This window comes from Lepeophtheirus salmonis, chromosome 11 (genome assembly GCF_016086655.4).
Source record: "Lepeophtheirus salmonis chromosome 11, UVic_Lsal_1.4, whole genome shotgun sequence".
Lineage (NCBI taxonomy): Eukaryota > Metazoa > Arthropoda > Copepoda > Siphonostomatoida > Caligidae > Lepeophtheirus > Lepeophtheirus salmonis.
In genome coordinates this window covers 19925973-19937868 of record NC_052141.2, presented here as the reverse complement: position 1 = coordinate 19937868, position 11896 = coordinate 19925973, and the positions used below count along the sequence as shown (strand labels likewise).

The 11896-nt window shown below is 33.1% G+C and overlaps 1 protein-coding gene and 1 long non-coding RNA gene across 5 annotated transcripts; one reads left to right on the top strand and one right to left on the bottom strand.

The window, feature by feature from the left end:
- The first annotated feature begins 503 nt into the window (after positions 1-503).
- LOC139906572 (uncharacterized) lies at positions 504-1491 on the top strand. The gene is made up of 3 exons (XR_011782201.1): positions 504-1188; positions 1242-1381; positions 1444-1491. It is a non-coding gene; the product is annotated as an uncharacterized lncRNA (long non-coding RNA).
- A 7724-nt stretch (positions 1492-9215) lies between these two features.
- Positions 9216-11485, bottom strand: LOC121126240 (thiamine transporter 1). Of its 4 annotated transcripts, none has more exons than XM_071891685.1 (5): positions 11344-11485; positions 11112-11277; positions 10497-11044; positions 9948-10434; positions 9216-9563 (listed from the first exon to the last, which is right to left on the bottom strand). In XM_071891685.1, exons 2-5 carry the CDS (start codon positions 11241-11243, stop codon positions 9459-9461), a joined length of 1272 nt encoding a protein of 423 aa, XP_071747786.1. In that variant the 5' UTR covers positions 11244-11277; positions 11344-11485; the 3' UTR covers positions 9216-9458. The 4 variants fall into 4 exon arrangements, with proteins under 4 accessions (XP_071747786.1, XP_040577497.1, XP_040577499.1 ...); XM_040721563.2 differs by having other exon boundaries at positions 11112-11260; positions 11343-11475; XM_040721565.2 differs by having other exon boundaries at positions 11112-11250; positions 11343-11456.
- Positions 11486-11896: the final 411 nt, after the last annotated feature.

Genomic DNA, 11896 nt, shown 5'->3' with positions numbered 1-11896 from the left:
TATATTTAGTTAGTAGCATCTCTTGTAAGAACACACACCAACTTTCACCCAGATGGGTCTATTTATTTCAGTTTGGCATTTGTTTGAATGAAGGAATCGGCCGGAAAGATTATGGCAACTGTCTTTTGGATTCGCAAGGAATAATCCTCATCGTAAAACTATTACAGGTCACTATTATGATTCATTGGACCGTTTGAAAACGACAAAAAACGTCCACGATAGGCCCATAAAAAGTCATAATCCGTATCGACAATGCACCAGCTAAGACCTCAGCAGTTATGGTTGCCAAATTAATGGATATAGGGTTCCAATTTGAGATACTCACAGCACTAGCAATCTCACACACCTTCAGTCTTTCATCACTATATCATGGATTTTATCAATGAGTAATAAACTCAACAGGGCGTCTAGAACGTTCAAAATTACTTGCGCCCATAGGCCCACTTCGAAAATTTTGAAACCACTTATAAACTGTTCTAATCCAAGGTGCAGAGTCCTTATAACTAAGGGTGATAATTTTGGTAAGAATAGAAAAGCGTGCGAGGAGAAAAGAAGAATTACTTATGGCATCATTGATTAAATAATATACATCTTCTTTTATCAATCATGAACGTTATCATTCCCGCCTTTATTATTCAATATTAATATAATATGAGATGGTGATAGTCGATAGAGAACTGAATAAAATCCCCAAAATGACGTCGCCTTCTGTCTGGATTTATGAAAATGGAGGCCCAGGAATTTGGAAAATACTTACCGGATGAGAAACAGATGGTTTGTCGGATTTGTCGATATAAATGTGCCTTTAGTCCCCTATCTAGAATTACACGCCACTCATTATTCTCATCTCATAGCAAGAGTATGGATATTCATCTATAAAATCAATTTGACGATGAATACATCAAGTCAGACTTTAACTTTGATCTCACAACGATGCTTATTGCATGTAATATAACCTTATCCATTGCTAATCATCTACGTTCAAAAAATTTATGGAGAAATACAAGGGTAAACATATCCCTTCCCGAGGAACCATCATTAAATTAATGGAGGATGTTGGTACTGATGTCATATATAGAAATACATATAAAAATGTTTTGAGTCATCCACACCAAATGATGATCAAGTTATCAGTAAAAAGTATTTACGAATATTGAAATGGAACTCTGAATTTTGTACTATCTCACAGTAAGTATTCAATTTTTTTTTAAATCTAACCATAAAATATGATTCTATTTTAGCTAAACATATCAAGAATTATGATACACAACTCAGTAAAGGGCAAAAACAACTGCTTAAATGGTCACAACAACGGGGGTAGTAGCTTTGGATGGTTTGCAACTAGTTTGTCTGAGACTACTTACTTCGCTTTAAGACTTGGGTTTGATAATTAGGTTTTCCAATATTACATAGTCAATAAATATTACTTTTTTATCACTAAAGGCTTAGCTATGGTTGATGGGTTCCAAGAAATGGTGTTCAGAAAACTCAAAAGGCAAAAACAACTGTTTAAATGGTCACAACAACATTGGGTGTTGCATTATAATTAACAATTGTGTATATCCTTCATGATAATAGTATGTTGTTATATAAGCATACCTAAATAACGGGGAAAATCTTTTTGATGCTCTTAATAGGGAGTAATATCGCCGGACATTACTACATAATTAGCTTTTGCTCTAAATCTTTACGATGAATTTATTTCTAACATTTTTTATTAATATATTTATTGTCTAATTTTATGATTTTGACATTTACTTTATTATTAATAATTAGTTAGATCTCATCGGTAGAGATATATCTATCCTGTGCACAATTGTATATAGCAACTTCCACATGAAGAAGAGGGGTGATTATCTTTTTGATTAAACTCCACGTCTCGCTTGTGTATTGCAACCTAAAGTTATGACATATTTAACTGAATTCCGATGTTAAAACAAGAAAAAGTTATCTGGATCAATCTATTATTTCAATATTCTGTATTTATAATTTATTATTATTAATAGTTATATGATTTTAATTGTTTAATTTTGTATATTTAACTTAAATGTTTAATGGTTTATTTTTTAGTATGTAGATTATATTTAATTAAAGCCTTCTTTTTTAAACTTTGAGCTTCAAATATATTTTCAAATACTCTACTTTGTCGTTTCATTAGATATTATTCTGAGAATAAGGTTCATAATGAATTACAATTTCATGGAGTGTGACGTTTTCAAATCTACTGTAACGGATAAAAAACGTCGAAGTCAATTATACGTAGTATATCTTCATTAAACATTTTGCTAATAAATACATTCGTTATACCCTCAAAAATCATAATAAAGCAGGCAGATGATAATCACATCAGTATTTTAAACAATGATACCATATGTCTTTTTCCCCCTCCTCCTTGCACGCGTTTTTCTCTACAATATTATCAACTATAGTCATGAGTAAGGGTGATTACTTAAGGCTTAGCTATGGTTGATAGGCTTCAAGAAATGGTGTTCAGAAAACTCATAAAAGGCAAAAACAACTGCTTAAATGGTCACAACAACGGGGGTAGTTGCATTGGGTGTAGCATTATAATTACCAATTGTGTATATATATTGTTATATAAGCATAAATAGCGGAGAAAAAAATCTTTTTTGATGCTCTTAATAAGGAGTAATATCGCCGGACATTACTACATAATTAGCTTTTGCTCTAAATCTTTACGATGTCATGTTAGAAAACTACAATAAGTCAAGAATGGTTGCCTGAATTGTCTTATCAGTTAAATTTGACTGCATGGATTAACTTTTTTTTTTTTAGATAAATATGAAATAAATGAAAGTGGGATTCTAAAAGCTGTTCTTACTAAGATTGGAAGAAGATATGGATTGAAATCTAACATTATTATATGATTTACTTTATTATTAATAATTTTTTAAATCTCATCGGTAGAAATATATCTATCCTGTGCACAATTGTATATGCAACTTGCACATAAGGAAAAAAGGTGATGATCTTTTGATTAAACTCCACGTCTGGCTTGTATTTTGCAACCTCAAGTTATGACATATTGAACTGAATTCCGATGTTAGAACAAGAAGATATTATTTGGATCAATCTATTATTTCAATATTCTGTATTTATAATTTATTGTTATTATTAGTTATATGATTCTAATTGTTTAATTTTGTATATTTAACTTAAATGTATGATGGTTTATTTTTTAGTATGTAGATTATATTTAATTTAAGCCTTCTATTTTAAATTTGGAACTTCAAATATATTTCGAAATACTCTTATTTTGTCGTTTTATTAGTTATTTTTCTGAGAATATGGTTCACAATAAATTACTATTTCATGGAGTGTGACGTTTCCAAATCTACTGTAACGGATAAAAATCGTCTAAGTCAATTATATGTATTATATCTTTATTAAACATTTTGCTAATAAATACTTTCGTTACACCCTCAAAAATCATAATAAAGCAGGCAACTGATAAATACTGATGTGATTATCAGTGATAATCACATCAGTATTTTAAACAATGATACCATGTGTCTTTCTCCCCCCTGTCTCCTCGCACGCGTTTTTCTCTACAATATTATCAACTATACTTATAACATTTATCAAGCTTCTTTTTGTCTTTTGAGACGTTTGGCCTTTCATAAAGTAATGTTTAATCAGCACACAAAGTTACTTTTGTTTAATTTTGTAAAAATCAGTCCTCTTTCTCGATTCAAACGAATGCCAAAAGGAAAGAAAGGGACCGATTGGTGTGTGTTCTACAAAAAGATGCTATTTACTAAACATAACCATAATACGCGCCAGTACAATCAACTTTAGGACATTGAACGGACTTTTCAAACGACCCTTGTACGGCAAGATTATGAATATTTCAAAGTTAGAGGGGATAGAAAGGAAATTTAACGAAAAATTCTATTTATTTTTTTTAAATAAACCAACAGGATTTACTATTACTATTTTTTTGGCCATTTGAAAATATTTCATAGCGATTATGACCTTTTCGAGTTATAGGAAATGAAGGTGATCCCCCTTGAGATCTACTTCTATATATATATATTTTGCACACATATATAATATAAGTAGGTTAAAGTTCTTAGAAAAAGTTGGCGAAATCAATTTTGAAGCTTGGCTGGGTGAGGGGGCATTTTTTATATTTGGCAATAATGTTTGCATAGTACTTTTTTCACATAAGAATATAATTTAAAGCTTTTATTCATCAAAGTATTTTAATGCAAAAAAAAAAAAATAATAATGAAAACATTGAGGGACTACCATATGGGCCCTCGACCCTTCACAAGTCTAAAATTTTGCACAAGTTTTTTTTTGTTGTTTTATGACTAAAAATTATTAGAAACGGTGAGGGTCATGTCAAAAATTTCCAAAAAATGGTACAAAAATCGAAGCAATTTACTTTAGAATAATTTTTTGATATAAATGGACAAATATTTTTGGAAGAATACAAATCTTAATTTTAAAAATAATCAATTTAGCTTCCATTTGTGTTGACAGGCCAGATATATATATATAATATTAGAAAAACTGAAAATTGAGTATAAAATATATAAAATGAAATTATGGCAAGAGGGAATTCTTTTTTTTTTTTTTTTTTTTTGTAATTTTAGATCTTTTTTCTTCTTCTTTCCCCTTATTCTGTGATCCTCTTGATAAAAGATGAAAAAAAAAAAAAAAAAACCAGCAGAAGAAAGCACCGGTTTTTTTTTTGTTTTTTTTCCCAATAACCTCTCTCTTTTTTTTTTCTGTGATAGGAAAATATCCAACGTCATCGATTTTTTCCGAATTTTTTCCCTTTTTTTAACAACTTTTTTTTTGTGTGTATAAGAACATAATATACTACTAGTCTAAAGTTAGATTATTGCCAAATAGCTTCTTCTCCCTCCCTATTTTTCATTCTTTTTTTTCTCCCCTTTCCTCTTACTACGTTTTATATATATTATTATATCTTTTAACAAGATTATTTTAGTATAAAACTCTAAACATTGTCTCCTCCCCCCTCTCCCTTATTTCCAGAGTTTTCCTTCCTTTTTAAAATTATACACAGGAGCGTTTCTATCTTTTTCTGTTTTTTATTTTGAACTTTTGAAGTTTTCTTTAATCATATAATATCCGTTTGGGGGTTGGTTTTTATGTTGAGTACCGGGTGTTGCTTGAGAAATAAGACTTTCTTGTTAAACCGAGGTTGAGTGAGCAAAGTTTGAAGTTGCGTCCAAAAGTCCTGAGGTTTTTTTTTATGTTTTTCTCCATTGCACGACACTCTTAATTTGAAAATGTGCTCAGAAAGAGTCCTTCGGATCAAGCTCTCGGGATTTTTGTTGGCGGCGATAACTCCCACAAAGATTTAGGGCCAACTCGATGTATTTGGAAACAACTTATGCCTCATCAAGAAGCATTGATAGGCATTAAGTAGGTCATTCAAGCAAATATGCAGAAGTCAATGGTAGAGCATGACATGTGTGTCTCAAAGTCTACTGTGTCCAAGAATATTTGGTCTATTTCTTTAAATCAACCAGAAAGAAACTGCTAAGCGTATGTTGGTTTTCTTGCTTCGGACGTTGCTCTCATGGTACAAATGAAAATAGGAAAATACATTCAGATCAAGATCTCTACTCTTCTACGGGCAGAAATAAATACCGTTGAGATTTATGGTCAGCTCAAGATGTCCAAGAACAGAGGCTACCTTGTCAAGGAGCAGTGGGAATGGGGCAGAAGCCCTCGGAAATCAAAACTGGAAGTGGGGATCAGGAAAATTTGACATGAGAGTCATGAAATAGCGTGACTTGTATTAACATTCTAGTAAATTTATTTGTCATATAACTCCGAGCAAAATTAATTCCCAGACATGTATGTTGGATAAAAATAATGGCCAATAACGTTATTCCATTTTGAAGTGGGATATTTTGTGATGTCATACTATTTGCTTTCTCAATAATTAATGGAGACGCCCTTAACGGCAATGATGGCTTCCAGGCATTAGTAGAAGACTTGTCAACTGCTACAGATATAGCCCTCTATCATGGTGTCCCAGAGCTGGCTGACAGTGGCTTTGAGGGCTTTGAGATACTGCAAGCTTTCCCTCGACCATTCACATTAAAGGTGTAGTCGACGGCAGTAGGGACCCTGAAGTGTAAAAAGACACATTAACAAGTGTGACGTGTTGCTTTCATTTCAGTTGTCTAAAGGTCCCTTTTCGCCTTTACAAGTCTCCTTCCACCGCCTTTTATTTTTATAGAACTATAAACAGTCTTGTGTGATACCCCGAGATTTCTTATCTGGGCCCTCATGGAGTTGAGGGGATTGGCCTGGGCTGTTTTACTTAACTCCTCCGGGTCCAGTTTGGTCTTTCTGATAGATCCCTTCTTCTTCTCTAATGTTTTTGGACTTGTTGATGGCGGGATATTACTCCTGGATACGCCAAACTGCTTGTAGGCTTTCCTCGGGTGTGCGAATTAAAATTCATCGATCACGTTCACGTGTTATTTTCTTAACTTGTACGTAAGATAGAGAGCTCGAATTTGTCTTGTTTTGTTACTTATTATTTATGTTTCAATGTATCAAAATGTGAATTAATTTCAATCACTCAACCTTTCTTAATTATTGATTTAGGAAGTGGTCAGATTTCAATGAACCATCCGTCCATCAATACTCCCCCTCCTTCTCATCAATCAACATTTATAATCTCCTTTTCCCATGGCACAATTATAATCTAGTTGCGCATTAAGTACACCCCTCGTTCCCTTTCCCTTACAACTCCACATAAAACCACTAACTCCTTTCGAAAAACCGTATGACGTCACAAAATATCCCTTTTCAAAAGGAGAGGGAAATGTATGGGGATACATTTTTACAGGGAATTAATTTATTGGGAATTAGATTTCTACTAATAAGAATACAAGGAATGAATTTACAAAAAATGTATTTACTGGGCCAACAGTTATTATTTACTCATCCATATTCTGCAAATTTTGAGAGGTAAAGAGTCATTTTGTTATAATTTTCCATTAAACAATGTTGTAGAACACATTATTAGGTGTCGATTGCTGATAAAACCATTGTCCTGGTCACCAACATGAGCACACAGTACGAGAAGATGATTGAGATCGCAACACTCCACACGTGCAGTATTCTGGGAGCAGACTGGGGCCTCAAGGAAGACGATTTAGAATGTATCCATGGTATGGAAGGTCGGGAGGACCTCAAACATTCTCCAAGAGCAGGCAGAATACCATCCGTGTCCGATCTTCAAGACAAAAAAATGAGTTTCTCAATTCTTAATATGGCCAGGAAGATGAAAAAGTATCCATCAGCGGTGTTTTGGGCTCTAAAAAAGGCAGATCGAAAGTATTTGCGGCGCATTCTGCGGCCTCTGTTGATAGAACAATAGAGAAAAGTCTTTTCTGATGAGAAGAGCTTTACTATTGACCCTGTTTTCAACAAGTAGAATTATCAAGTATTGACAGTGGATGAAGTAGAAAAGGAGCACTGGTATATCTCCACCGCCAAACACCCTATGATATTAGGCCTGGTTACATCCAAGTGGAAGGCCATTAATCCCATGTGGTTCCCTTTGGAATACAGGCAAAGGGTTATGAGTAATCAAAGTTCTGGACACCCAAGTTCTCCCCTGGATCAAGTTTAACAGAAATACAAGTATTGACCCTTAGGTAATCGGACTTGCTAGAATTTTCAATCGTATGTATTGTACTGACTGCTGGGCAAGACAGACAGATTTTGACAAAACAAACAACTACACATCTACTATGATCTCAATATTAAAAAAGTGGTAAAAGTCAGACATTAGTCGTATAAATTTTATGGTATAACCTTTAATTTCTATTAACCTTACCCAGGATGCAATGTATCCTTAGAAATTTTACCTGGTGTTCCAACAAGATGGAGTATCTGCCCGTACAGCAAAGAAACCCCAAGAGTGGCTCCAGCCCGAAATGAACTTCTTGCCACTGTAGAGTCCAGTTCTCAAGCCCCTAGACTATTCCATCTAGGTGTAGATGGAGTCTAAGCCCTTCAGTATATCCCACAACAGCACCCGCGCCCTGAAGATCTCTGTCAACAAGATCTGGGCTTCCATGAGACCTACTTACATCCACAGAATCCGCAGCAGCTTCCACCACCGCCTCTTGATCACCATCAATTCTGAGGACGGATATATTGACTAAAATATGTTTTTAGATTTTAATTAATAGTTAATATTCTTGTTCTTAATTCATCCAGGATCCTACCTTGGACTTCAATACTGTGTGTTAAGTGAGTAAATAATAACATAGTAGGATCATGTGGGCCATCAAAGGCTAATTGGGAAAGTCAATGGCATTGCATTCAATAGACATTACGGCCTCGAATTCTAACATATCCTGGACTATTTGTACGATTACTTGATTCTGCCAGGTGTTGCACGGAAATTCGGACACTCCTTTTACCTCTTTCAACTTACGGTAAAAATGAGCTTAGAAAGAGACGTTCGTATCTAGATCTCTGCACTTCTTGTGGGGGAATAACTCTCACAGAGATGTATGATGTCATTTCGAGGACATTGACATCGTAAACAATATTAAGAAAATGTAGTCTATTTGCTACTTCACCCCCCTCAAAAATGGGATCACTCAAAATATACCAAATCGAACTTAAGTATGTATTTGGAGATGCATATTTTTTTAATAGGTCTTTTTTTAAATAACTGAATGAATATTTTTTAATAATACGAACTATTAAAGAGAGTTCAGATGAGGAATCAGAATAAATAAAAACACTTTTGTAATCATAAAAATTGGTCTTTCTACTCAGTTGTATTTATCCTACTTCGATTTAGTGATTGTTCTAATGAGGAAAGATGTATCTGAACGATAATAGTCTCGAGTTACTATAATCTAAAATATTTCTGAAACCTGACAACCCAGAGAAAAACTGAGATCCGTTTTGGATTTTTGCGCTCATAAATGAATTAAATTCTTGGCTATATTTCATTGATTGCAATTTTTGGCCTTCTAATTCTTCCCCTGTGTAATCAATACGTTTTTAGAGGGGCTGATTACATCATTTAACATCGTATTTTGGGTCATTGAATATTGATAAGTTAACATAACTTAATAATCTCAACACATTTTTAGTTAAAACTTTAAAACAATAAAATTATTGATTGTTATTTACTCTTTGTCACAGGTCTGACAAATAAAAAGGTTATATTTTGTAGATATAAATGTATTTTTAAACTCTATATTCATAATACCACTACTGGCTTACAAAATTATTTTGTATTAAATACAAAAGTAAAAGATCAAATATAAATTGGCCTAACTATTTACTACAATTAATTTTTTTTTTGTGTATTAATTTCACAATTCTTCCTGATTACATATGTTATAATATCTTAACTAATAACTTCCCGGAAGATTCCGAAGTCATCATAATTTGAATGTTTGTTAATGTCACTCTGGTTCTTGAGTATTTCTACATGATCTCAGGTAGGCAATAAAGGAAGAAATTCTGAAGGCTATTCCACAAAACATCCAAAATCCACCATATACATAAAACTAAATGAAATATACAATAGATATTATAATACATTGCCTTACTATGTGTGTCAGTGTTAATTTGTTCAGTTATGACTAAAGGACACCTAATTCTTAAAGAATATCTTGTGCATGGCGATTACTTGACAAAACGAAAAAGAAAAAATTGTATGTTTCGTCAGGCATAAAATTCTTCTAATTTTTTCTAAAAATAAACACAAATTTAATCTGACGAATACTATATGCGGAGATATATGAACTTATATACTTTATGTATGTACTAAGTATGGATATAAATACAAATCCCCCTCCCTGGTATAAATTTCAAATTCTGCCTACGACGAAGACAGACCGAAATGTAACAAAACAAGACAAAATGAACACTGACTTATATCTATGTATTACTTGTTGTCTTAGTGGTAGAGTAAACCCAACATCATCAACAACGACTATCGTCAAGATGGTTTGCCATAACAGTGCAAAAAAAGTATTAATTCCAAAAACGAGTCCATAACTATCTTTATTGATGTTCCTGGCAACTTCAAAGGAAGCAATTGTGATCATCATTTGATATAATGATCGGAATGCACAATATCCAGCATAAGCTATCCAAATATGATTAGTTTGTCCCATCATTATAAGTATGAAGCCATTCAACATTGAACAGAAGAGTATAACATACTCCCCATAAACTGACCAATCAAGCCTCACATAGCCCAACAAAAACGCAAATAATGCACCCAAGAATGTTGTAAAAGCCTCAACTCCTCCATTATATATCTCCTTACTCTCATCTGGAGCAATAGTTTCCCAGAGAGGTTGAATATAATTCCCCACTTGAAAATTACCAGCCATTCCAATGGACCACCAAATAGACCACTTTAAAATGTATCTATCGTAGGGGGAAAAAATATGTAGAATAAATATTCAGTAACAAGGATCCTTTTTGCTTACGGATTCCCAAATGCAGCTACGACATCTCCTTTGAAATGTTTTAATGCCATTTTCCAATTTATAGGTTCTTTTACGTCTTTGTCAATGGTGGATGTCCGATGAAAGTAGATAGACGTTTGGACCTTAGGAAGACAGAAACTCACAAGAGTTGATAGGGACACAGATATCAAGGAAATATAATTAAGCTCTCGATATGTTGTGAACTCCATAAATACAAGAAACTGTCCCAGAATACCACTACAAAATCTGCCTACAAGTAGGGCCACTCTTGTAAAGGAGGTAACGATTTGATAATGAGAAGAATCGACTTGAGCATAAATATATGTAAAGTACGCAACTTCCGTAGAGCTTGCAATACCATAGGCAAACTGCATGACTTGCATCCATACCACTCCTTTAGCGTACAAAAGAAGGAGCCAGGTTCCTACATATGCTAAGCCTTCAATGATGATTATAACTCGATATCGGAAAAAATCCGTCACAAGAAATACAAGTACGAGAACAGATAAATAGGAGTAGGTCCAGACAGGGTAGACATTTTTATATGCCTAGAAAATTGTAGAATACAAAAACTATTTATTAAAATGTATTAGTATATATAGAAGTAATAATAACCTCTTGGAGAGTAATATTTGGATAACGGGGATCAATCAAATATTCGGTGAGATACGGCTCTGAAGGACGTAGTTCCTTGAGAAACCCGTAGAGACAGAGTAAAGCCGTTGTTAATTTCCATGACGGCTCCATCGAAGGACTATAGTATACTAATTATAAATAATGCAATAATCAAGAGAATGATTAAAAACAGCTGACAAAGTAAATACACATACATTGAGTTAATAATACCTTAGTATGAGATTTCTCTTGCTTTGAAAAATAAACTGCAATCAGACGTCTTGAATTAATTTAACTTGATGAATAACTAACTAATAAATTTCACAAAACAGCATCTTTATCTTCCCTCATTATATAATAAATTTATCAGGTAGGTTAATGTTAAACAATTATTGAAGTCATTTTATCAATTATTATTTCTTTGAATCTATGATACTTGAATGTTCAATACATGCAATGATAAAATATAGAATGTTCGGATTACTCAGTTATTAAAGTTATCTTAAACGACATATTTACTCTTACAAATTAGGATCATTTCTTGGAAAATGTAGACTTGATTTTATTTTTTCAACCGCTTTTAATAAAATATTGTAAATGAAATTACCTTTATTTTTCCAAATCAAAAGTGAAATAATAAGGAAAAAATAATTTTATCCAAGTTTGTTAATCTTATGCTCCTTTTTATGGTGAATTTAATAAAAAATCGTCTTAAAGGCCTTGACGTTTTCGATTGTGGTTCGTTAACTACTTTACTAATGGATGCAGATAATACGTCATCGGCT

What these genes read in the sequence shown, in the direction of transcription:
- LOC121126240 (XM_071891685.1), bottom strand. Translation starts at nt 11,243, where the DNA reads ATGGAGCCGTCATGGAAATTAACAACGGCTTTACTCTGTCTCTACGGG. An exon ending in CAAATATTACTCTCCAAGAG is followed by an intron (nt 11,045 to 11,111) that starts GTTATTATTACT and finishes ACAATTTTCTAG; the next exon opens with GCATATAAAAATGTCTACCC. An exon ending in GTAGCTGCATTTGGGAATCC is followed by an intron (nt 10,435 to 10,496) that starts GTAAGCAAAAAG and finishes CCCCTACGATAG; the next exon opens with ATACATTTTAAAGTGGTCTA.